This window comes from Rana temporaria, chromosome 9, assembly GCF_905171775.1.
Source record: "Rana temporaria chromosome 9, aRanTem1.1, whole genome shotgun sequence".
Lineage (NCBI taxonomy): Eukaryota > Metazoa > Chordata > Amphibia > Anura > Ranidae > Rana > Rana temporaria.
The window spans coordinates 179,065,922-179,089,685 of NC_053497.1; the positions used below are offsets into that span (position 1 = coordinate 179,065,922).

Here is a 23,764-nt window from a genome sequence, read left to right on the forward strand (position 1 = left end):
CAGAGGACTGGAGACAGTCGTTGATCAGGCAGGAACAGGCAGGTAAGTCCAGAAGGGACCAACAGGAAACAAAGGCAAATCCGGGTCACAGGCCGTGGGTCAGGAGTTGGAGAGATCAGAGGAAGTCCGTGAGAGCAAGCCAAGGTCAAGGGGCAGGAGACAACAGCAAATCCGATAAGCAGGCAGGGGTCAAGTGTAGGAGATGGCAGAGAATAGTCAAGGTCCAATCCGGGTCAAGCAGGTCTGGGTATACAGGTTTCCAAGGTTCTCTCACAGGGTAAAGCTGACAACGAACCAGCAATTAGCAAAGGGGAAGGGGCTGGCTTAAATAGGCCGCACTGGCCACTGATTGGTCCAAAGTAACATAGGTTCAGCACCAGGCTCCAAGGGACAGCAAGCAAAGTAATACTTGAGCAGTGGCTCAGAGGCAAAGAGCTGGACTCACAATGGAGCAGAGCCAACTGGGGAAATGTGACTGTAAAGGGCAGTGCCCTGACAGTATGCCTTCGCCGTTGCCGCTGCCGGTCCCCTGTTTTATCCTGGAAGTGGATTCTATATAGATCACACACTAAGGAGATACTCAGGGAAAACGGAGGGGCGATATTCATGCTTTCTGTTGGTGCCATATTGTTGGACTTATGTGGATGAGCGGGGACCCACCCGGTACAACCCTGTCCTTCGGACATGGATGGTGTCTGTTTACGATGCCGCCACTGGTCTGGCAGCGAATTTTCATGATGACCGTTTTGATGTGATCCCTTCCTGACAAATGCCCCTGACGAAGGGACGTATTCTGTCCTGAAACGTATCGGGCCGTCTGGACTCCATATGGGTATTCATCACCATTATCATCATTAGTTTTTATTGGTTTGAGAATCTATAAATGTGTATATATCTATGAATAAAATTACGGTGTATTTTACTATGTTGCTGTTAAAGTCCCATTTATTATATGGGGGGGGGTTGCCGAATCGCAAAAAGGGGCCTGGTCCTTTACCTGTCCGGGTCTTAAGTGGTTAAAGTTCATGTGCGTGTAAAGGCAGGCGTCCCAATACTTTTGACAATGTAGTGTATATACTGTATACGTTCTCCAGTTTATGGTGCCGTAAATCTTCAGAAAAATGTCGGCGGTGACAGTTTTTATGAAACGCAGAGCGCCGCGTGCGGAAATCGATTTTGCTGCAAAACGAGCCGAAAAATTGCCTCTTCGCGAAAAAAAAAAAAAAAGGTGAAACTGTTGGGTATTTTCTCCTGGAAAAATCAGCAATAATGTCCTCCCTGGCCTTTTTCCTAAGCAGCCCCCGTAGGCAGATGAAGGCGGCAGCTGGTTCCAGAGTCGCGTGACCGTTTCCTGCCGCAGTACGGAGGAAAAAAGCGGCGTCGCTCGCGCCGAGGGTCCTCCACGGCCCAACAAATTAGAATGTTTCGGGGAAGAAGCGATTACCTTTTTGCCGTAATCTCATTTAAGGATGGCGGCTGACTGTTACGAGGTGGGGGGGGGGAGGCTGGGAGCGCAGAGCCTGGAAGGTGTAATGAAGAGAATGATGAGGGATCAGAAGAGAATACAATGTCCGCGCCACGCCACGCCGCGCGCCCGGCTCATGCATTATTCATTGTCAAAGAACAGAAAACGAGGGGAGCCGGACCGGCTATTATTACCGCCAGAAAATACCATTCTATACTAGAGTGTCACAGAGAACATCCCCCCCGAGCGGGCCGCCACTTAAAAACACACACAGGGGAAAAAAACTGAACAAAAGTGGCGTCCTACCGGGCGTTCAGAATAAAGGATAAATAATAAATGAATGAAGACGGATAAATAATACATCTAACCGCAGATACATTAATAATTTTATAGGAGAGACATACAGCCGGCGGGGCCGGGACTGCGGAACCTTCTATTGTTGTCACCGAGTTCAGACAAACGCCATGTACGGAGCCTCCTCTATACTACAATGAACTGTACGGAGCCTCTTTGTACGGAGCCTCCTCTATACTACAATGAACTGTACGGAGCCTCCTCTATACTACAATAAACTGTACGGAGCCTCCTCTATACTACGATGAACTGTACGGAGCCTCCTCTATACTACAATGAACTGTACGGAGCCTCCTCTATACTACAATGAACTGTACGGAGCCTCCTCTATACTACAATGAACTGTACGGAGCCTCCTCTATACTACGATGAACTGTACGGAGCCTCCTCTATACTACGATGAACTGTACGGAGCCTCCTCTATACTACAATGAACTGTACGGAGCCTCCTCTATACTACAATAAACTTTACGGAGCCTCCTCTATACTACAGTAAACTGTACGGAGCCTCCTCTATACTTCAATAAACTGTACGGAGCCTCCTCTATACTCAATAAACTGTACGGAGCCTCCTGTATACTCATTCTTCATTAAACTGTACAGAGCCTCCTTTATACTCAATAAACTGTACGGAGCCTCCTCTATACTCAATAAACTGTACGGAGCCTCCTGTATACTCATTCTTCATTAAACTGTACAGAGCCTCCTTTATACTCAATAAACTGTACAGAGCCTCCTCTATACTCAATAAACTGTACAAAGCCTCCTCTATACTCATTCTACACTAAACTGTACGGAGCCTCTTCTATACTACAATAAACTGTACAGAGCCTCCTCTATACTCAAACTGTACGGAGCCTCCTCTATACTCAATAAACTGTACAGAGCCTCCTCTATACTCATTCTACACTAAACTGTACAGAGCCTCCTCCATACTCAATAAACTGAACAGAGCCTCCTCTATACACAATAAACTGTACGGAGCCTCCTCTATACCCATATTACAATAAACTGTAATAAACTGATTATTTTGGTATTATAGTATGAGGAGTGAGGAGACTCCATACAGATCATTGTGGTATCATAGTACGGGGGGTGAGGAGACGCCATACAGATCATTGTGGTATAATGGTACGGGGGGTAAAAAGGCTCCTCATTGTGGTATCATAGGACGAGGCGCAAGGAGACACCATACAGGTCATTGTGGTATCATAGTACGGGGGGTGAGGAGACACCATACAGATCATTGTGGTATCATAGTACGGGGGGTGAGGAGACGCCATACAGATCATTGTGGTATCATGGTACGGGGGGTGAGGAGACGCCATACAGATCATTGTGGTATCATGGTACGGGGGGTGAAAAGACGCCATACAGATCATAGTGGTATCATGGTACGGGGGTTGAGGAGACGCCATACAGATCATTGTGGTATCATGGTACGGGGGTTGAGGAGACGCCATACAGATCATTGTGGTATCATGGTAGGGGGGGTGAGGAGACGCCATACAGATATCATTGTATGAGGGGTGAGGAGGCTCCTCATTGTGGTATCATAGTACGAGGGGTGAGGAGACGCTATACAGGTCATTGTAGTATCATAGTACGGGGGGTGAGGAGGCTCCTCATTGTGGTTTCATGGTACGAGGGGTGAGGAGGCTCCTCATTGTGGTATCATGGAACGGGGGGTGAGGAGACGCTATACAGGTCATTGTGGTATCATGAACGGGGGGTGAGGAGGCTCCTCATTGTGGTATCATAGTACGGGGGTGAGGAGGCTCCTCATTGTGGTATCATAGTACGGGGGGTGAGGAGGCTCCTCATTGTGGTATAATAGTACGGGGGGTGAGGAGGCTCCTCATTGTGGTATCATAGTACGGGGGGTGAGGAGGCTCCTCATTGTGGTATCATTGTACGAGGGGTGAGGAGACGCCATACAGATCATAGTACGGGGGTTGAGGAGGCTCATCATTGTGGTATCATAGTACGAGGGGTGAGGAGGCTCCTCATTGTGGTATCATGGTACGAGGGGTGAGGATACGCCATACAGATCATTGTATGAGAGGTGAGGAGGCTCCTCGTTGTGGTGTCATGGTACGAGGGGTGAGGAGGCTCCTCATTGTGGTATCATGGTACGGGGGGAGAGGAGGCTCCTCATTGTGGTATCATAGTACGAGGGGTGAGGAGGCTCCTCATTGTGGTATCATGGTACGAGGGGTGAGGAGGCTCCTCATTGTGGTATCATGGTACGAGGGGTGAGGAGGCTCCTCATTGTGGTATCATGGTACGAGGGGTGAGGAGGCTCCTCATTGTGGTATCATGGTACGAGGGGTGAGGATACGCCATACAGATCATAGTACGGGGGGTGAGGAGGCTCCTCATGGTGGTGTCATGGTGCAGGAAGTCTAGAAGCTCCATACACTTTATCGTAGTTGTAGGACTGAGGAATCTGTTGAAGTCTCCTGTAAATCTTCTCATTTATTTATCCTGTAATAGAATTCCTTGGTTGCCGCTGATTGATTAAGTTGACAACGCCAACATTTCTCCGATGCCACAATGCGTTTTATTGCTCCTCTGAGCTATTTATAAACAGTAATCAAGCCACACAGAATTGTATTACGGTCCAGAGCACAAGGTATTTTTTCTTGGCGCCTTTCTCACGACTACGTTCACCAGACGCACTTCTATTCTCCTCCGAGGGTTCTGCCGAATTTTATTATTTTTGCCGTTTGCGGTGATTCTTCTTCCCTCTGGCTGTCAATTTTATTAGGATGCTCACACCTCCATAGAGGACGACGAAAACTTCTGCTCTGTGCTCTTCACAGTTATTTCCTGCCGACATCCACAGCAGCAAAGCCCATGTAACTGGGTGACAACACAGGTCAAGACCCGGGAGACAGGGACGGAGCGTTGTCACCCGATAGCAGGAAGAACCTGAGCAAGGACCTTTATGGCAGGTTCACTGGGAATCATCCCAAAGCTAGGGACGACCCCTCCGACCCTTTACCCTCTCCAAACACACCCCTTAAATAATCACTGCCATGAAAAAAATCACCCTACTTACCGAAATCGGTGATCATGTGAGATTCTTGTCCCAAGGTTTCTCTTCTCTGTACAGGAGATGGAGGAAGGTTCTACTTCAAGGCTCTTCTTCAGGTGTCGGCTATTGGCTTCCCAGTGGTTGGGTCCTTTTGGTTCCTGTAGAGCACAGGTGGCAAATACAAGGCCCACGGGCTGAATCCGGCCCGCCAGGCCTTGTCATGTGGCCCGCACAGCGGCCTCCGGCCACTACCTCCTTTTCTCACCGCTTAGTTTTTCTCTGGCAGGTATCCCAGGCAACAAGGGAAAACATCCTCCTCCTCAGTCCCACGAGTGGCGCAGCTTTGTATTAGCGTATGCGTGGCCGGTCTCCATGAGAACAAGAGCAAACGTCTCGCCCTCCACTCTGTCTTCACCTCCACACCCGCCCTGTCTCCACCCCCGCCTCAGCTTCGCTTTCCGCCGCCACTCTGTCTCCGCCTCCACCATCGCTCTGTCTCCATCCCCGCCTCAGCCGCCACTCTGTCTACGCCTCCACTCTGTCCCTGCCTCCACCCCCGCTGTCTCAATCCCCGCCTCAGCTTCGCCTCCGACGCCGCTCTGTCTACGCCTCCACCCCCCGCCTCCGCTCTGTCTCCACCCCCGCCTCAGCTTCGCCTCTGCCGCCACTCTGTCTACACCTTCGCTCTGTCTCTGCCTCCACCCCCGCTCTGTCTCCATCGCCGCCTCAGCCGCCACTCTGTCTACGCCTCCACTCTGTCTACACCCTGCCTCAGCTTTGCCTCCGCCACCACTCTGTCTACGCCTCCGCTCTGTCTCCGCGCCCACCCCCGCTCTGTCTCCATCCCCGCCTCAGCTTCGCCTCTGCCGCCATTCTGTCTACGCCTTCGCTCTGTCTCTGCCTCCACCCCCGCTCTGTCTCCATCCCCGCCTCAGCCGCCACTCTGTCTACGCCTCCACTCTGTCTACACCCTGCCTCAGCTTTGCCCCCGCCACCACTCTGTCTACGCCTCCGCTCTGTCTCCGCGCCCACCCCCGCTCTGTCTCCATCCCCGCCTCAGCTTCGCCTCCGACGCCGCTCTGTCTACGCCTCCACTCTTTCTACACCTCCACTCTGTCTCCACCCCGCCTCCGCTCTGTCTCCACCCCGCCTCAGCTTCGCCTCTGCCACCGCTGTGTCTCTGCCTCTGCTCTGTCTCCACCTCCACCTCCACCCCCTGCTCACCCCCTGCTTACCCCCGTCTCCTCTCTCTCGCCTCCCCAGTCCCTCCAGCGACGCCGGCTTTTTTGCTAGCTGAGCGCATGTGCGGTCAGCCCAGTATAGTGGCAGAGATTGCTGACAGCTCCAGGTAGGAAGGTAAGAGAGAGTACAGATGTGAGGAAACTTGGGGGGGGGGGGTGCTGTGGAGGCAGATGTGCGCAGAGGTGGGGGGATGGGAGGAGAGTGATGGGTGCAGAGGTCATAACCCAGGAGGAGGGGTGGAAATGAGATGTTGCACACTGCATAATACACTCCTGACCCCTCCACTCAATACGTAGCGCAATCCTGATATATATAAAATATATAAAAAAGAAAAAGAAAAAAAAGAAATAAAATATTAAAAAAAAACATTTTTTTCATAAAAAAGGGGGGTTGCCATCTGGGGCCCTGGGGACCTCTGGGCCCTTTTTATAATACTAAATATATATATATATATATATATATATATATATATATATATATATAAATAAAAATAAATAAAAATTAAAAAAAAATATATATATATAAAAAGAAATAAAAATATATATATTAAAAAAGGGGGGTTGTCATCCGGGGCCCTGGGGATCTCCGGGCCCCTGGGGACCCCCGTACCCCTAAAAAAAAAAATGGCCCTTTAATAAAAAATAAATAAAAATATATTAGAAAAAATATATATTTTTGTTTATAAAAAATAAAAAAAAGGGGGGTTGCCATCCCGGTCCCTGGGGACCTCCGGACCTCTAATAAAATTGGCCCTTTAATAAAAAATAACATAAAAATATATTAAAACATTTTTTTTTTTATAAAAAATAAAAAAAAAGGGGAGTTGCCATCTGGGGACCTCTGGACCCCTAAAAAAATATATATATATATTTTTTTTAAAGGGGGTTGCCATCCGGGCCCCTTACAGGTGTACTGCCTGTACCCCCCTGATGGCGGCCCTGCACCTGCCCCCTACACTCAGTACATTACATAAACTTGGCCCCTGCAAGTTACATACACCTGACCCCTGCACTCAGTACATTTCATAAACCTGGCCCCTGCATGTTACATACACCTGGCCCCTGCACTCAGTACATTACATAAACCTGGCCCCTGCATGTTACATACACCTGGCCCCTGCACTCAGTACATTACATAAACCTGGCCCCTGCATGTTACATACACCTGGACCCTGCACTCAGTACATTACATAAACCTGGCCCCTGCATGTTACATACACCTAGCCCCTGCACTCAATACATTACATACACCTGACCCCGGCATGTTACATACATCTGACACATGCCGCAGAGGTAGGGAGTCAGTCAGTAAGTGGAATCAAACATGCTTGGGACAAACATAGATCTATAAGAATGGGGCGGACTCCATGGACCTCTTGGTCCTTTTCCTGCCATCGCTCTTCCAGGTCACTATGGGGGGGGGGGGGGGATAAACCTGGTTGAATTTCTGGCATGACGCGGGGGGGGGGATCGGTATCCGATTTTTTTCCGGCAAATCATGGAAAATTCATGAACTTAAAATTTGCCATCTCACCTGATTTGCTTTTCTAATGAGCACCTCGCACGCTAAACGCAGCCAGAGAGGAGAGCGAGGGGGGGGGGGAGAGCGAGAGGGGGGGGGAGCGATTAGAAAATAGATCAGGCGCACTGTACATTAATGAAATAATCCGGGGCCCCGAATCCGCCACCTCCGGCCACTGACGTCTGAAGCAAAAATAACACCCTGCCTTCTGGATGTGGAGTCTAAATATACGCCGGTGATTGATTCCGCCGATGTGACACTCTGTGCGCGGGAAAGGCGCTCGCTCTGACGTCCCACACGTGTCAGGCTCTGCCGTCTCCCAAGGAATATTTTTGGAGATTTGAGTATTTTTGCTCGGATTATTTTCAAAATGATTTACATATCCTAAGTGCGCGGCGGTCTGGGGACCAGGATGAGGAATGTGAGGGCGTTTCTGCTCAGGTCTCAGTCCCCAGTGGTGTGTCTGGTCCTCTATAACCGAGATCTCCAAACTACGGCCCAAGGGCCACATCCGGCGTGCTACAAGATTGTATCTAGCCCCCAGCTAGGGACAATGACGTATCCCCAATGTGCACCTATGGACCCTGCTTCTGATGTAAGAGGGACTCTGATTGGGACCCTGATGTACGGAGGGACTATGATGAGGATCCTAAATTATGGAGGGACTCGATTGGAACCCTGATGTAAGGAGACTCTTTGATGAGGATCCTAAATTATGGAGGGACTCTGATGGGAACCCTGATGTACGTGGGGGCTCTGATGGGAACCTTGATGTATGATGGGACTTTGATGAAGATTCTAAATTATAGAGGGACTCTGATTGGGACCCTGATGTATGGAGGGACTCTGATTGGGACCCCGATGTATGGAGGGACTCTGATTGGGACCCTGATGTAAGAGGGGAGTTTGATGAGGATCCTAAATATTAGGGTTGTCCAGATACCGATACTAGTATCGGTATCGGGACCGATACCGAGTATTTGCGGGAGTACTCGTACTCGCGCAAATGCTCCCGATACCTAAATAGAATACTTTTTTTGTATTTATCAACATGTTCTATGAAAATTCTTTGAGTTTTTTACTACTGCGTGACAAGCAAATAAAACATTTTTATTCATTTTTACTCATTTTTATTCTTTTATAATGTCTTGAGTTAGAGTTCTTCATAATTCTAAAGAAAATATCCTTAGTCTGTATTGTGGTTTGAAAACTGTCACATGACATTTAAAAAAAGTATCGGTATTCGGTATCGGCGACTACATGAAAAAAAGTATCGGTACTTGTACTGGGTCCTAAAAAAGTGGTATCGGGACAACCCTACTAAATATAGAGGGGACACTAATGGGAACCCTGATGTATGATGGGACTTTGATGAGGGTCCTAAATTATGGAGGGACTCTGATTGGGACCCTGATGTATGGAGGGACTCTGATGGAGACCCTGATGTAAGAGGGGAGTTTGATGAGGATCCTAAATTAAGAGGGGACACTAATGGGAACCCTGATGTATGATGGGACTTTGACAAGGGTCCTAAATTATGGAGGGACTCTGATGGGGACCCTGATGTATGGAGGGACTCTAAATGGGACCCTGACGTATGGAGGGACTCTAAATGGGACCCTGATGTATGATGGGACTTTGATGAAAATTCTAAATTGTGGAGGGACTCTGATGGGAACCCTGATGTACTTGGGGGCTCTGATTGGGACCCTGATGTATGGAGGGACTCTGATTGGGACCCTGATGTATGGAGGCACTCTGATTGGGACCCTGATGTATGATGGGTGTATGATCAGTATCCTAAATTATGGGAGGGGGGGTTCTGATGGGGACCTAAATTTATAGGGGGACCCTGATGGAAACCCTGATGTAAGGAGGGATTATGATGGGGATCCTGATGTATGGGAGGACTCTGATAGGGACTCTAATGTAAGGAGGGACTCTAATGGGAACCCCAATGTAAGGGGGGGACACTGATGGGGCCCTGATGTATGATGGGACTTTGATAAATATTCTAAATTATGGAGGGACTCTGATGGGGACCCTGATGTAAGAGGAGACACTAATGGGAACCCTGATGTAAGAGGAGACACTAATGGGAACCCTGATGTAAGAGGAGACACTAATGGGAACCCTGATGTAAGAGGAGACACTAATGGGAACCCTGATGTAAGAGGGGGACACTAATGGGAACCCTGATGTATGGAGGGACTCTGATGGGAACCTCGATGTGTGATGGGACTTTGATGAGAATTCTAAATTATGGAGGGACTCTGATTGGGACCCTGATGCATGATGGGAGTTTGATGAGGATCCTAAATTATGTGGGGGGGGGGGGGGTCTGATGGGGACCCTGATGTAAGAGGGGACCTTGATGGGGACCTAAATGTAGAGGGGGTCCCTGATGTATGAAGGGACTTTGATGAGGTTTCTAAATTATGGAGGGACTCTGATAGGGACCCTGATGTAAGAGGGGACTCTGACGGGGACCCTGATGTAAGAGGGGACTCTGACGGGGACCCTGATGTAAGAGGGGACTCTGACGGGAGCCCTGTTGTAAGTGGGGATCTTGATGGGGACCTAAATGTATAGGGGGTCCCTGATGCAACAGGGGACCCAGATGGAAACTCTGATGTAAGAGTGATTCTGATGAGAACCCTGATGTATGATGGGACTTTGAAGAGGATTCTAAATTATGGAGGGACTCTGATGAGGACCCTGATGTAAGTGGGGGCTCTGATGGGGACCCTGACAGTATGGAGGGACTCTGATGGGAACCCTGTTGTAAGTGGGGACCTAAATGTATAGGGGGTCCCTGATGTAACAGGGGACCCTGATGGAAACTCTGATGTAAGGAGTGATTCTAATGGAAACCCTGATGTATGATGGGACTTTGATGAGGATCCTAAATTATGGAGGGATTCTGATGGGGACCCTGATGTAAGTGGGGGCTCTGATGGGGACCCTGATGTAAGTGGGGGCTCTGATGGGGACCCTGATGTAAGTGGGGGCTCTGATGGGGACCATGACAGTATGGACGGACTCTGATGGGAACCCTGATGTATAATGAGACTTTGATTGGGATCCTGATTTATAGGAGGACTCTAATCGGGACTCTAATGTAAGGAGGGACTGTAATGGGAACCCCGATGTAATGGGGGGGGGGCACTGATGGGGCCTTGATGTAGGGAGGTCTCATGGTGTCAATGGCTCCCTGTGCCCCAGCAAAGCCAGTGAGGGAAGAGAGGAGCTGCAGACGTGCACAGCGCTGGATGGAATGAGGGTTCGGGGGGGGGGGGGGGATGCTGATACCTAAGGCCCCTTTCAAACTTGTGCGACTTGGGACTGCCACTGGGCTCTTCAGCACCAGCCGCCACTGGGTTCAAATACAACTTTATTGCAATAAAAGACAGGAGGACAAAAACCAAAGAGTTGCCAACACATTTGGAGTGTCTGAAAATACCCCCCTTCATCGGGGCTAGAAAAAAGACATAAGGACATCTCCATGGAGCAGATCCACAAAGAAATTACGCCCGCGTATCTATTTATACGCCGCAAAATTTCAAATTTCCCGCGTCGTATCTTTGTTTTGAATCCTCAAAACAAGATCCGACGGCATCTCGGCTAGATCCGACAGGCGTACGTCTTGGTACGCCGTCGGATCTAAGCCGCAATCCTTCGGCGGCCGATAGGTGGCGTTTCCGTCTAATTCCGCGTCGAGTATGCAAATTAGCTATTTACCACGATCCACAAACGTACGAGCGGCCGTCGCATTTGGTTTACGTCGTTTGCGTTCAGCTTTTTCCGGCGTATAGTTAAAGCTGCTGTTATGAGGCGTACTCAATGTTAAGTATGGCCGTCGTTCCCGCGTACAATTTTGAATTTTTTTACGTCGTTTGCGTAAGTCGTTTGCGAATAGGGATTTGCCTAGAATGACGTCACCGTCGGAAGCATTGGCTGGTTCCCGGGTTAATTTTGGGCATGCGCACTGGGATACCCCCATGGACGGCGCATGCGCAGTTAAAAAAAAGCCTTGTTTACGTCGGGTCACGACGTATTAACATAAAACACGCCCCCATTACATCCATTTGAATTCCGCGCCATTACGCCGCCAAAGATACCCTAACTTACGGCGCAAATTCTTTCAGGATTCGAAAAAAAAAAAGAATAAAGTTACGGCGGCGTAGTGTATCTTAGATACGCTGCGCCCGGCGCAAAGGTACGTGGATCTGACCCCATGTCTATACAATATCGGGTCCATAGGGTCGTAGGTGAAACCGATCCTCCAGAAGCCGATCGCGTTGGATATATAAAAAGTAAAAAAATCAAGCGGCTTGAGGAAGAAATAAACAAGCTGTGAGTTCTGTGCGTTTATGAAGTGCGTTCCTCTAAGAGACAGATCACACTCTACATCTCCCCCTCCCCATGTAATGGCCTTTAAGATAAATGTCTTCTCTTGAAATCGTCTCGAACATCGATGGAGAGAATAAATTGATGTAAAGAAAAGAGAGCGAAGGCGGGAATAATGAGCCGCCGTCTAATTCGGAATGATCCATAAATGTTCTGTTTAATAACATTTATCCGCCATGAGAAGGGAGAGGAGCTCTGCGGTCCTCCGTGTCCCTCCCGGTGCTGGGGGCCCGGCTCCTTCTACACCGACACCCCTCACATGGCCGTCCATAGAAGGTGACAGGACGGGGGATGGGATTGTAGGGGAACTCCAACCTGCAGGGAGGAAATGGCGGGGGTTGATATAGGAGGAAAAATAAACTCATTGTACAGGAAAAAAAAAAAAAGTTGTTTTCCATGGTGTCCCCGTGTGACCTCCCGGTGCTGAGAGATGAACGTGTGATATTTATGTTTCCATCTATAGGAAAGAGGAACGAGAGAGGGAGAAGGAGGAAAGAGAGAGAGAAAGAGGGAGAGGAAAAGAGAAGAAGTAAAAGGGAGGGGGAGAGAGAGAGAGAGGGTTGAGAGAGAAGGAGTAGGAGAGAGGGAGAGAGAGAGAGGGGTGAGAGAGAGGGAGAGGGGTGAGAGAGAATGAGAAGGAGGGGGAGAGAGAGGGGTGAGAGAGAGGGAGAGGGGTGAGAGAGAAGGAGAAGGAGGGAGAGAGAGGGAGAGGGGTAAGAGAGAAGGAGGGAGAGAGAGGGAGAGAGAGGGGTGAGAGAGAGAGAAGGAGAAGGAGGGAGAGAGAGAGAGAGGGGTGAGAGAGAGAGAGAGAGAGGGGTGAGAGAGAAGGAGGGAGAGAGAGAGAGGGGTGAGAGAGAGGGAGAGGGGTGAGAGAGAAGGAGGGAGAGAGAGGGGTGAGAGAGAGAAGGAGAAGGAGGGAGAGAGAGAGAGGGGTGAGAGAGAGGGAGAGGGGTGAGAGAGAAGGAGGGAGAGAGAGGGAGAGAGAGGGGTGAGGGAGAGGGGTGAGAGAGAAGGAGAAGGAGGGAGAGAGAGGGAGGGAGAGAGAGAGGGGGATGAGAGAGAGAAAGAGAGGGAGAGAGAGAGAGCAAGAGGGAGAGAAAGTGAGAGAGAGAATGAGAATAAGAGTGAGAAAAAGAAAGGAAGTGAGAGATAAGAATTGAAGGGGGGGGGAGAAAAAGCCAAATTGAAAAGAGGGAGTGAAAAACAAGAAAAAGTAGAGAGAAAGAGGGGGAGAAATGAGAGAGAGAGAGAAAAAGAGATAGAAAAGGAAAAAGAGAGGAAGGGAGAGAGAGTGCGAAGAGAGAGGAAGAAAGAGTGAAAACAAGAGAGAGAAATAAAGAGAAGAAGTGAAAAGTGGGGGGGGGGGGGGGGGGGGGAGAAAGAGCCAATGAGAGAAAGCAGAGAGGAAAAAAAAATTAAATAGAGAGAGAGAGAGAACGAGAACAAGAGAGAGGAAGAAAGAGAGCAGAGGTAGAGGGGGGGCAACAGAGAGAGGAGAGGGGGGAAGGGAGAGAGAGAGAGAGGGGATGAGAGAGGAGAGGGGGGGGAGAGATTGAGAATAAGAGCGAGAAAAAGAGAGGAAGGGAGAGACAAGAATTAAAAGGAGGAGAGAGAGAGCGGAGAAGAGCCAAAGAGAAAAGAGAGAGTGAGAAACAAGAAAAAGTAGAGAGAGAGAGGGGGAGATATGAGAGATAGGGAGAGAGAAACAAACGTGGGAGAGGGGGGAGAAAAAAGGAGAGAGAGCGAGAGGAAAACAAAGGAGGAAGGGAGAGAGAGAGGGGGTGAGAGAGAAGGGGTGAGAGAGAAGGAAAAGGAGGGAGAGAGAGAGAGGGGGTGAGAGAGAAGGAGGAAGAGAGAGAGAGGGGTGAGAGAGGGGAATGAGAGTGACAGAGGAGGAAGAGAGAGAGAGAGGGGGTGAGAGAATGGGAGGGAGAAAGCAGAAGTAAAGGGGAGGGGGGAGAGAAAAAGCCAAAGGGATAAAGGAGAGAGAGAGAGAGAAAAAAAAGACAAAACAGAGAGAGATAAAGAAATGAGAGGAAGAGAGAGAGACAGAAATGAGAGTGGGGAGAGAAAAAGAGAGAGAGAAAGAGAGAACAAAAGTGAGAAAGAGAAAGGAAGAGAGAGAGAGAGAGAGAGAGAGAGAGAGAGAGAGAGATGAAAAGAGAGGAACGAGAGAGAAAGTAAGGAGAGAACAAAAAGAGAGAGAATAAGTAAAAGAGAGAGAAAGAACAAGAGTGAGAAAAAGAAAGGAAGGGAGAGAGAGCGAGAAGAGAGAGGAAGAAGGGATGAAAACAAGAGAGAGGATTAGAGGGAAGAAGTAACAAAGGAAGGGGGGGGGTGTGGAGAAAGCGCCAAAGAGAGAAAGGAGAGAGAAAACTATTGAAAATAGAGAGAGAGAGAATGAGAACAAGAGAAAGGAAGAAAGAGAGCAGAAGTAAGGGGGGGGGGGACAAGAGAAAATAGAGAAGGGGGGTGAGAGAGGAGAGAGAGAGGGGGAGGGAGAGAGACATAAGTGAGAGAAAGAGGAGAGAAATAAAGAGTGATGAAAGACAGAGGAGAGAGAGAGCAAAATGTAAAACATCTTATTTTATTAAATATTTTGTTAATAATAATAAAAAGACAAGAGGGGAGGACACCCCTAGATGCGGAATTGGTTAAAGTATTTGTCCGGGGGGGGGGGGGCATTTAGCAAAATGGAATAACATGGGGGGCATTATTTAGCAGAATGTCACAAAAAACAGGTTGATAACTAAAATGGGGGGGTTAGCAAAATGTAACAAAATCCAGGTTGAGAAATACAGTTGGGGGGGGGGGGCATTTCTGAGTGGGGGGGGGGGGATGTTGGGGGTGCCTTTAATTTGTTACATTTTTATCTATATCTTATCTATATTTTTATATATATTTTAATTTTATATATTTTTATTTATATATTTTTTTTATATATATTTTTATTTATATATTTTTTACATATTTTTATTTCAGTTTTTTTTTCTCACTTCCCCTTCTACAACCGTTTTTGAGTGTGGGGGGGGGGGGGTATTGGGGGTGCCTTTATTTGTTTTACATTTTTATCTATATCTTATCTATTTTTTTTATATATATATATATTTATTTATATATTTTTTTATACATATTTGTATTTATATATTTTTTACATATTTTTATTTCTTTTTTTTGAGTGGGGGGGGGGGGAATTGGGAGTGCCTTTAATTTTTTACATTTTTATCTATATCTTATCTATTTTTTTAATATATATTTTTATTTGTATATTTGTTTTATATATTTTTATTTATATATATTTTTTACATATTTTTTTTTTTTCACTTCCCCTTCTAGAGCCTTTATTTTTTTAGTGTGGGGGGGGGGGGGTAGCCTTTATTTATTTTTTTACATTTTTATCTATTAACAAAATCCAGGTTGAGAAATGAAAATTGTGCTTTTGGTAATTTTCCTGAATGACGATCAATCTATCTCCCCATCCCTTGGAATCAGCCCCCCCCCAAACTGGCCGGCAAGACCTGCTGGGGTCTGACGTGCTTGGCTTGCACGGTGAATTGCAGAGGGTGGTGGGGGGGCTCACTCAGGAGGAGATCATGTGCGGCTGAGCTTAGGTAAGAGAGCTCCTCAGTCATTGATCAGTCGGTGGTGGGGGTCTCTTGCAGCGACTTTCCTTGTTAATAAGCCGATTTAGTCGCCCCCCCGGGGCAGAATGCTCTCCCACCTCCACTGTTAGCGGCGGCGATGGCAGTGGCAGCTTAGCATGGGTTGGAGGTGCAAGCGGCATGCTTCTTCGCAATCTGCCAGAGCTCCTACAATCTGCTGCTCTCCTCATGCAAGAGGCGAAGAGGAGCTGAAATAATCCCGAGCGGCGAGCGGGAGGAGGAATAATCGGCCGCCGGCTCGTCTAGGTATTCTTTTTTTTTCCTTGGCGCGTCGCGACCATGTCGGTCTCCGGGAAGAAGGACTTCGATGTCAAGCAGATTCTCCGGCTGCGCTGGAGGTGGTTCAGCCACCCTTCGCAGGGTTCTCCGGGCTCGGGAGGATGCCTCCAGCAGGAAGGATATGAGCACAGGGGGACCCCCGTCCACAATAGGCTGAAGAGCCACTCGCGGGACAGGAACGGGCTGAAGAAAGGCAACAGCCCCGTCCACAACATCCTGGCCCCCGTGCCAGGGCCAACCCCCGTCCACCAGCACCACCGAGCCGTCCAGTCCTGGCACCAGCACAACACCATCGAGCAGCTACAGGCCAGCGAGGAGACCCCCAAAGCCGGCACGGAGGAGAAGGTGGGCAAGGAAGAGGAGACGGGGCAGCAGGAGGTGCAGAGTGCCCCCCAGGAGGTGCCAGAGGCTGACCCCGACAGGTAGGAACTGAGAATGGGGCTTTGGGGGAGGGGGGGGGTAGGTAATGTGTGACCCCACAAGGAGGAGGCATCTCTAGAGGGGTTCTGTGTGACCCCACAACAAGGAGGCATCTCTGGAGGGTTCTGTGTGACCCCACAACAAGGAGGCATCTCTGGAGGGTTCTGTGTGACCCCACAACAAGGAGGCATCTCTGGAGGGTTCTGTGTGACCCCACAACAAGGAGGCATCTCTGGAGGGTTCTGTGTGACCCCACAACAAGAAGGCATCTTTGGAGGGTTCTGTGTGACCCCACAACAAGGAAGAGGCATCTCTGAGGGGTTCTGTGTGACCCCACAACAAGGAGGCATCTCTGAGGGGTTCTGTGTGACCCCACAACAAGGAGGCATCTCTGAGGGGTTCTGTGTGACCCCCATAAGGAGGAGGCATCTCTGGAGGGTTCTGTGTGACCCCACAACAAGGAGATATCTCTGGAGGGGTTCTGTGTGACCCCAAAAGAAGGAGGCATCTCTGGAGGGGTTCTGTGTGACCCAACAAGGAAGAGGCATCTCTGGAGGGATCGGTGTGACCCCACAAGAAGGGTGGCATCTTTGAGGGGTTCTAGGTGACCCCAGAACAAGGAGGCATCTCTGAGGGGTTCTGTGTGACCCCACAACAAGGAGGCATCTCTGAGGGGTTCTGTGTGACCCCACAACAAGGAGGCATCTCTGAGGGGTTCTGTGTGACCCCACGAGGAGAAGGGGACTTTGGAGGGCTCTGTGTGATGATCAGATGTATATGGAAGGAGATCAATCCCTGGAGCCCCTTTCCTTCATAGGTCAAGGCGACCGGTGGACCGCCAGCTGCTGTGGAACTACAAGTCCCAGGATGCCTTCCTACCCTGACCATAGATGGTCTTTGGCTGGCCAGGCTTGCTGGGAATTGTAGTGCCACAAGAGATGGACATTCACTGGGGAACTTCCCGTGATCTAGAGGAGAGAAAATCAACCCGTACCCGACACATAGAAAGGGATCCAAGTTTCCTTACTTTGTCGTAGAATCATTGTTCCCTGATCCCTGAACTACAATGTCACTCCCTACTGATCCCTGAACTACAATTTCACTCCCTACTGATCCCTGAACTACAATGTCACTCCCTACTGATCCCTGAACTACAATGTCACTCCCTACTGATCCCTGAACTACAATGTCACTCCCTACTGATCCCTGAACTACAATGTCACTCCCTACTGATCCCTGAACTACAATGTCACTCCCTACTGATCCCTCAACTACATACAATGTCCCTCCCTACTGATCCCTGAACTACAATATCACTCCCTACTGATCCCTGAACTACAATGTGACTCCCTACTGATCCCTGAACTACATACAATGTCACTCCCTACTGATCCCTGAACTACATACAATGTCGCTCCCTACTGATCCCTGAACTACATACAATGTCCCTCCCTACTGATCCCTGAACTACATACAATGTCCCTCCCTACTGATCCCTCAACTACATACAATGTCCCTCCCTACTGATCCCTCAACTACATACAATGTCCCTCCCTACTGATCCCTGAACTACAATGTCACTCCCTACTGATCCCTGAACTACAATGTCACTCCCTACTGATCCCTGAACTACATACAATGTCCCTCCCTACTGATCCCTGAACTACATACAATATCACTCCCTACTGATCCCTGATCTACATACATTGTCCCTCCCTACTGATCCCTGAACTACAATGTCACTCCCTACTGATCCCTGAACTCCCTACTGATCCCTGAACTACAATGTCCCTCCCTACTGATCCCTGATACATATGGGGGGGGGGGAGCCGTGTGCATGACAATGTGTTTTATTTTGATTGGTTAATCTCGTTATTTTGTTAAATTCGGATTTTGTTTTTCTGTCTTTTTCGTATTTTCTTAGAAATTAAATTTTTATGTTCTTGTGAATGGAAACGTTCGGATCGATACATTTTGAACCTGAAATGTTACATTTTTCTATTTCCGATCGCCTGACTCTCCTGTCCAGCCAATGGCCTCGATGCTGTCGGCAGCGGCAGCCAATCAGCACGGGTCTGCTTTGTGGTAGTCGCTGGAGTCAGAAATTGCAGATTTTTTTATTTTTTTATTTTGGAGATATTTGTACATCCGAGTCGCTGGATCTTTGAAAATGTTTGTTATCCAGTTTTATTGTGAAAGGAAATCGTATTGATTGGTCTGACGCGTTTCGATTAGGCTGCTCTCCCGAATCAGACTGCGGCGATGCTAGGATGGGGGAGGGGTCGAGCAAAGCAGTGGTGAGAGCGACACGCACACCGATCAAATAATCGCAGATAATATGTTATTAGATACTCAAAGGAATAATAAAAAAATGACGCGTTTCAGGAGCCCGACCCTCCCTTCGTCGGGGCTTCAGTCTTCACTTTAAGACTCTATTCACACTTCTATGACCGTGCGACTTTGACCAACGATAATGGACAACTGTCGCATTCAGGTGCGACTTTTGTGCAACTTTAAGGGGTTAACATTGAAGTCTATGCATGAAAGTCAGACCAAAGTAGTGCAGGAACTGCTCTGAAGTCGCACATATACGGATGGTTAACATTGGAAAATACGGGGAACCATGTGTTATGCGACTTTGATGGCCAAGGTCGCATGGCAAGTGTAATTATGGTGTAAGACTCCCTTCACACTTGTATGACGCCAAAGTCACGCGACTTTTAAGTGCAACTTTGGATACGACTTTGACCAGCGATAATGGACGACGACGGTTGCATTGCATGCCATTCAGGTGCCACTTTCATGCAACTTCTGAGGGTTTAATATTGAAGTCTATGGCCCGGAAGTTACACCAAAGTTGGACCAAACTATTGCATGAACTGCTGTAAGGTCACTGCGGCTTTAAGTCGCATATTTATATGAATGGTTATCATTGGAAAACAGACCTTTCATGCGACTCTGATGTCTAAAGTTGCATTGACAAGTTGCACAAGTGTGAATGGGGTGTGAGGCTCAGGTGACAGATCTGGTATTAGGGATCTCTCACATCATTCCATTAAGGATAAAAACCACCAGACTAATCCATATGCGTTTTTGCTGAGTTTCTAGATGCATTGTTGTCACATTTTAGATACATTGTTGTCACATTTTAGATGCATTTTCGCTGCGTTTTAGATACATTTTATCAAATTTTAGATACATTTTTGCTGCATTTTTATCACAATTTAGATGCATTTTTACTGCATTTTAGATACATTTTTTAATGTGTTTTAGATACATTTTTGCCACATTTAGATGCATTTTTGTCACACTTTAGATACTTTTTTGTCACATTTTAGATGCATTTTTACTGCGTTTTAGATGCATTTTTATCACATTTTAGATGCATTTTTGTCACATTTTTGCTGCATTTTTATCACATTTTAGATGTATTTTTGCTGCGTTTTAGATGCATTTTTACTGCATTTTAGATGCATTTTTTTTATGTGTTTTAGATCCATTTTTGTCACATTTTAGATCCATTGTCGTCACATTTTAGATGCATTTTTACTGTGTTTTAGATGCATTTTTGTCACATTTTAGATGCACTTTTTAATGTGTTTTAGATCCATTGTCGTCACATTTTCGCTGCATTTTTGCCACATTTAGATGCATTTTTGTCACATTTTAGATGCATTTTTGCTGCATTTTAGATACATTTTTGCTGCATTTTTATCACATTTTAGATGTATTTTGCTGCGTTTTAGATGCATTTTTTTATGTTTTAGATCCATTTTTGTCACATTTTAGATGCATTTTTACTGCGTTTTAGATGCATTTTTGTCACATTTTAGATGCATTTTTGCTGCGTATTAGATGCATTTTTACTATGTTTAGATGCATTTTTACTGCATTTTAGATGCACTTTTTAATGTGTTTTAGATCCATTTTTGTCACATTTTAGATCCATTGTCGTCACATTTTCGCTGTATTTTAGATGCATTTTTGTCACATTTAGATGCATTTTTGTCACATTTTAGATGCATTTTTATCACATTTTAGATGCATTTTTGTCACATTTTAGATGCATTTTCGGTGCATTTTAGATGCATTTTTGTCACATTTTAGATGCATTTTTATCACATTTTAGATGCATTTTATAATTTTTGCTGCATTTTTATCACATTTTAGATGCATTTTCGCTGCATTTTAGATGCATTTTTATCACATTTTAGATGCATTTTTATCACATTTTAGATGCATTTTTGTCACATTTTAGATCCATTTTTGTCACACTTTAGATGCCTTTTTGCTGCATTTTCTGTACGCCTGACTCCAGTCACACACCTGAGAAACTTGGACAAGTAATTGAGTAAAAAAAAAAGCACAAAAGACGCACAGTGGATGTTTTTTTTTTAAAGCGTTTTTTGGTGCGTTTTCTATAGAAATCAATGAGAGATGCATTTTTGGTGCGTTTTTGGAAAGCGCACCAAGCATGCAGTATGCCGTACTTTAAAAAAAAAAAACGCACGCCACCCGCAGCACCCGAGTTCTGTAGGATTTAAAGGGATGCATTTTTCATGCTTTTTATGTTCCACTTTTATTCTAACCCAAAAAAAACGCATTAAATATAGATGAGTGTGAAGGAGTCGCAGAGGGTCGCTGTATGCAGCCAGTGGAATGTTTGTATAGTGAATACAGGATACGGGGTTAGGCAGGAAGAGCGCTAACAATGCCTGGAGTTATCAAGTCCTCACCCCTCCCCTCCCCCCTCCCCGGATCTCTTCCTGGGATAAAACCTCACAAATCGCACATCGCTCCGCAGATGCGATTCATGTACAATAGAAGGAGGACGGGAATTCTCTTATCTATAAATGGTGTGAAAATGAGAATGTTATGTATGTGTGTATGTATAAAAATGAGACTATATATCTAAAAAAATAAAAGAAAGGCGCCGCCGCAAAGCCACGGCGCCGGGAGGATCCCCCACTTTATCCATTCCAATAAAAATCATCTTTTCTCTTTTTTTTTTTAAATGTTTTTGTAAATCAGATTTCATTTACTAAATTTTCCAACACCAAGAAAATAGAGGAACCAAATCTGCGGTGACGAGTGCCGATTGGAGCAGCCGTCTGCTCATCTCTGCCGCCTACCAGTGCCGCCCATCAGTGTCACCTACAGTGGTGGCTGGTGCTCAAATTTTTTTTTTGGGGGGGGGGGGGCACAAACAAATGAAAAACCGAAAAACAAAAGACAAATTGCAGCCACTGTGCCAGATTCATAGAGAGTTACGCCGGCGTATCAGTAGATACGCCGTCGTAACTCTAAATCTGTGCCGTCGTAAATTTAAGCGTATTCTGGAAACCAGATACGCTTAAATCCTGGTAAGATACGAGCGCCGTAAGTCTCCTACGCCGTCGTATCTTAGGGTGCATATTTATGCCGGCCGCTAGGTGGCGATTCCGTTGAATATGTAAATGACTAGATACGCCGATTCACGAACGTACGCGCGCCCGTCGCAGTAAAGATACGCTGTTTCCGTATGCGATACGCCGCGTAAAGATAAAGCTGCCCCCCTAGGTGGCGTAGCCAATGTTAAGTATGGCAGTCGTTCCCGCGTCGATATTTGAAAATTTTACGTCGTTTGCGCAAGTCGTCCGTGAATGGGGCTGGACGTAATTTACGTTCACGTCGATACCAATACGTCCTTGCGACGTACTTTGGAGCAATGCACACTGGAATATGTACACGGACAGCGCATGCGGCGTTCGTTAAAAACGTCAATCACGTCGGGTCACCAAACATTAACATAAAACACAGCCACTGTGCCCATCAATTGTCACCACTGTGCCCATCTAATGCCGCCACTGTGCCATCAATTGTTGCCACTGTGCTATGCCATCAATTGTCGCCACTGTGCCATCAATAGTCGCCACTGTGCCCATCAATTGTCACCACTGTGCCCATCTAATGCCATCAATTGTTGCCACTGTGCTATGCCATCAATAGTCGCCACTGTGCCATCAATAGTCGCCACTGTGCCCATCAATTGTCACCACTGTGCCCATCTAATGTCGCCACTGTGCCATCAATTGTCACCACTGTGCCATCAATTGTCACCACTGTGCCATGCCATCAAACACAGCCACTGTGCCATCAATTGTCGCCACTGTGCCCATCAATTGTCACCACTGTGCCCATCTAATGTCGCCACTGTGCCCATCAATTGTCACCACTGTGCCCATCTAATGTCGCCACTGTGCCCATCAATTGTCACCACTGTGCCCATCAATTGTCGCCACTGTGTCATCAAACGCAGCCACTGTGCCCATCAATTGTCGCCAGTTTGCCCTGTAAAATTGCCAGATTGCCCCCCGCGCCCGGCACTTACCTTTCTCGGTCAGCTATCCTCCCTCCACTGTCCCTCGATGTCTTCTCTTCTCCTGCCCCCGATGACGCTTCAGCCAATCAGGTTACCGGTAACCAGACCTGGTGAACCCGATTGGCTGAGACGCGCATCAGTGTTAACCAGGGAACGCACACCTCGTGATAACTATTTGGAAGCCGATTAGAGCCGTCGGCTCCGATAGCAAAAAGTTAAAAATATTGCTTTTTTTTTCAAAATTGTCGCTCTATTTTTGTTTATAGCGCCAAAAAAAATAAAAAATAAATCGCAGAGGTGATCAAATACCACCAAAAGAAAGCTCTATTTGTGGGAAAAAAGGACACCAATTTTGTTTGGGAGCCACGTCGCACGACCACGCAATTGTCAGTTAAAGCGACGCAGCGCCAAATCGCAAAAAGGGGCAAGGTCCTTTAGTTGCATAAAGGTCCGGGGGCTTAAGTGGTTAAAGTGACGCAGTGCCATATGGCAAAATAATGGCCTGGTCATGGATGGGAGGGGGTGGGGGGGGTAAAACCTTCCTAAATAGGAAACGCTCAGCGAAATGTGAAGCGTATTGCTGACTCTCGTATTGTTCTCAGTAATGAGGATCACGTGCAGAGTCAGCAAAAGTGCATCGCGCGTGCGCGGACTGTATATCCTTTATTTTTTAAAATGTTAATAAAAAAGTTTATGTAAAAAGAAGGTAAAGGTCTCGCGCCCCCTTGCCCCCCCTGCCCCCCCCCTTTGCGATGTAAGCATTGGACGGCTGCCAGTTGATTTTGCTGCTTTTCTGGGATTCAGGAAAAGAAAAAACAGGAAATGCTGGTGACAAGGTTTCGCCTCGGCGTGCGGTCACCCTCAGGGGGGGGGGGGCGTGCGGTCACCCTCAGGGGGGGGGGGCGTGCGGTCACCCTCAGGGGGGGGCTCAGGGGGGGGGGGGGTTCAAGCGCCACGTTTGGTGACTGCGTCTTTCAGAGTAAAAATAGCCGTTTTATGAGATGAGATAA

General features: G+C 47.4%; 1 protein-coding gene across 1 annotated transcript in view; it reads left to right on the forward strand.

Moving 5' to 3' along the window:
• The first annotated feature begins 15,613 nt into the window (after positions 1-15,613).
• KLHL4 (kelch like family member 4) overlaps positions 15,614-23,764 on the forward strand; it is a 126,405-nt gene continuing 118,254 nt past the window's right edge. Inside the window, exon 1 of the mRNA XM_040325047.1 lies at positions 15,614-16,395. Within this exon, the coding sequence (XP_040180981.1) occupies positions 15,974-16,395 (422 nt within the window). The 5' untranslated portion in view covers positions 15,614-15,973. The remainder of the gene's footprint in view (positions 16,396-23,764) is intronic.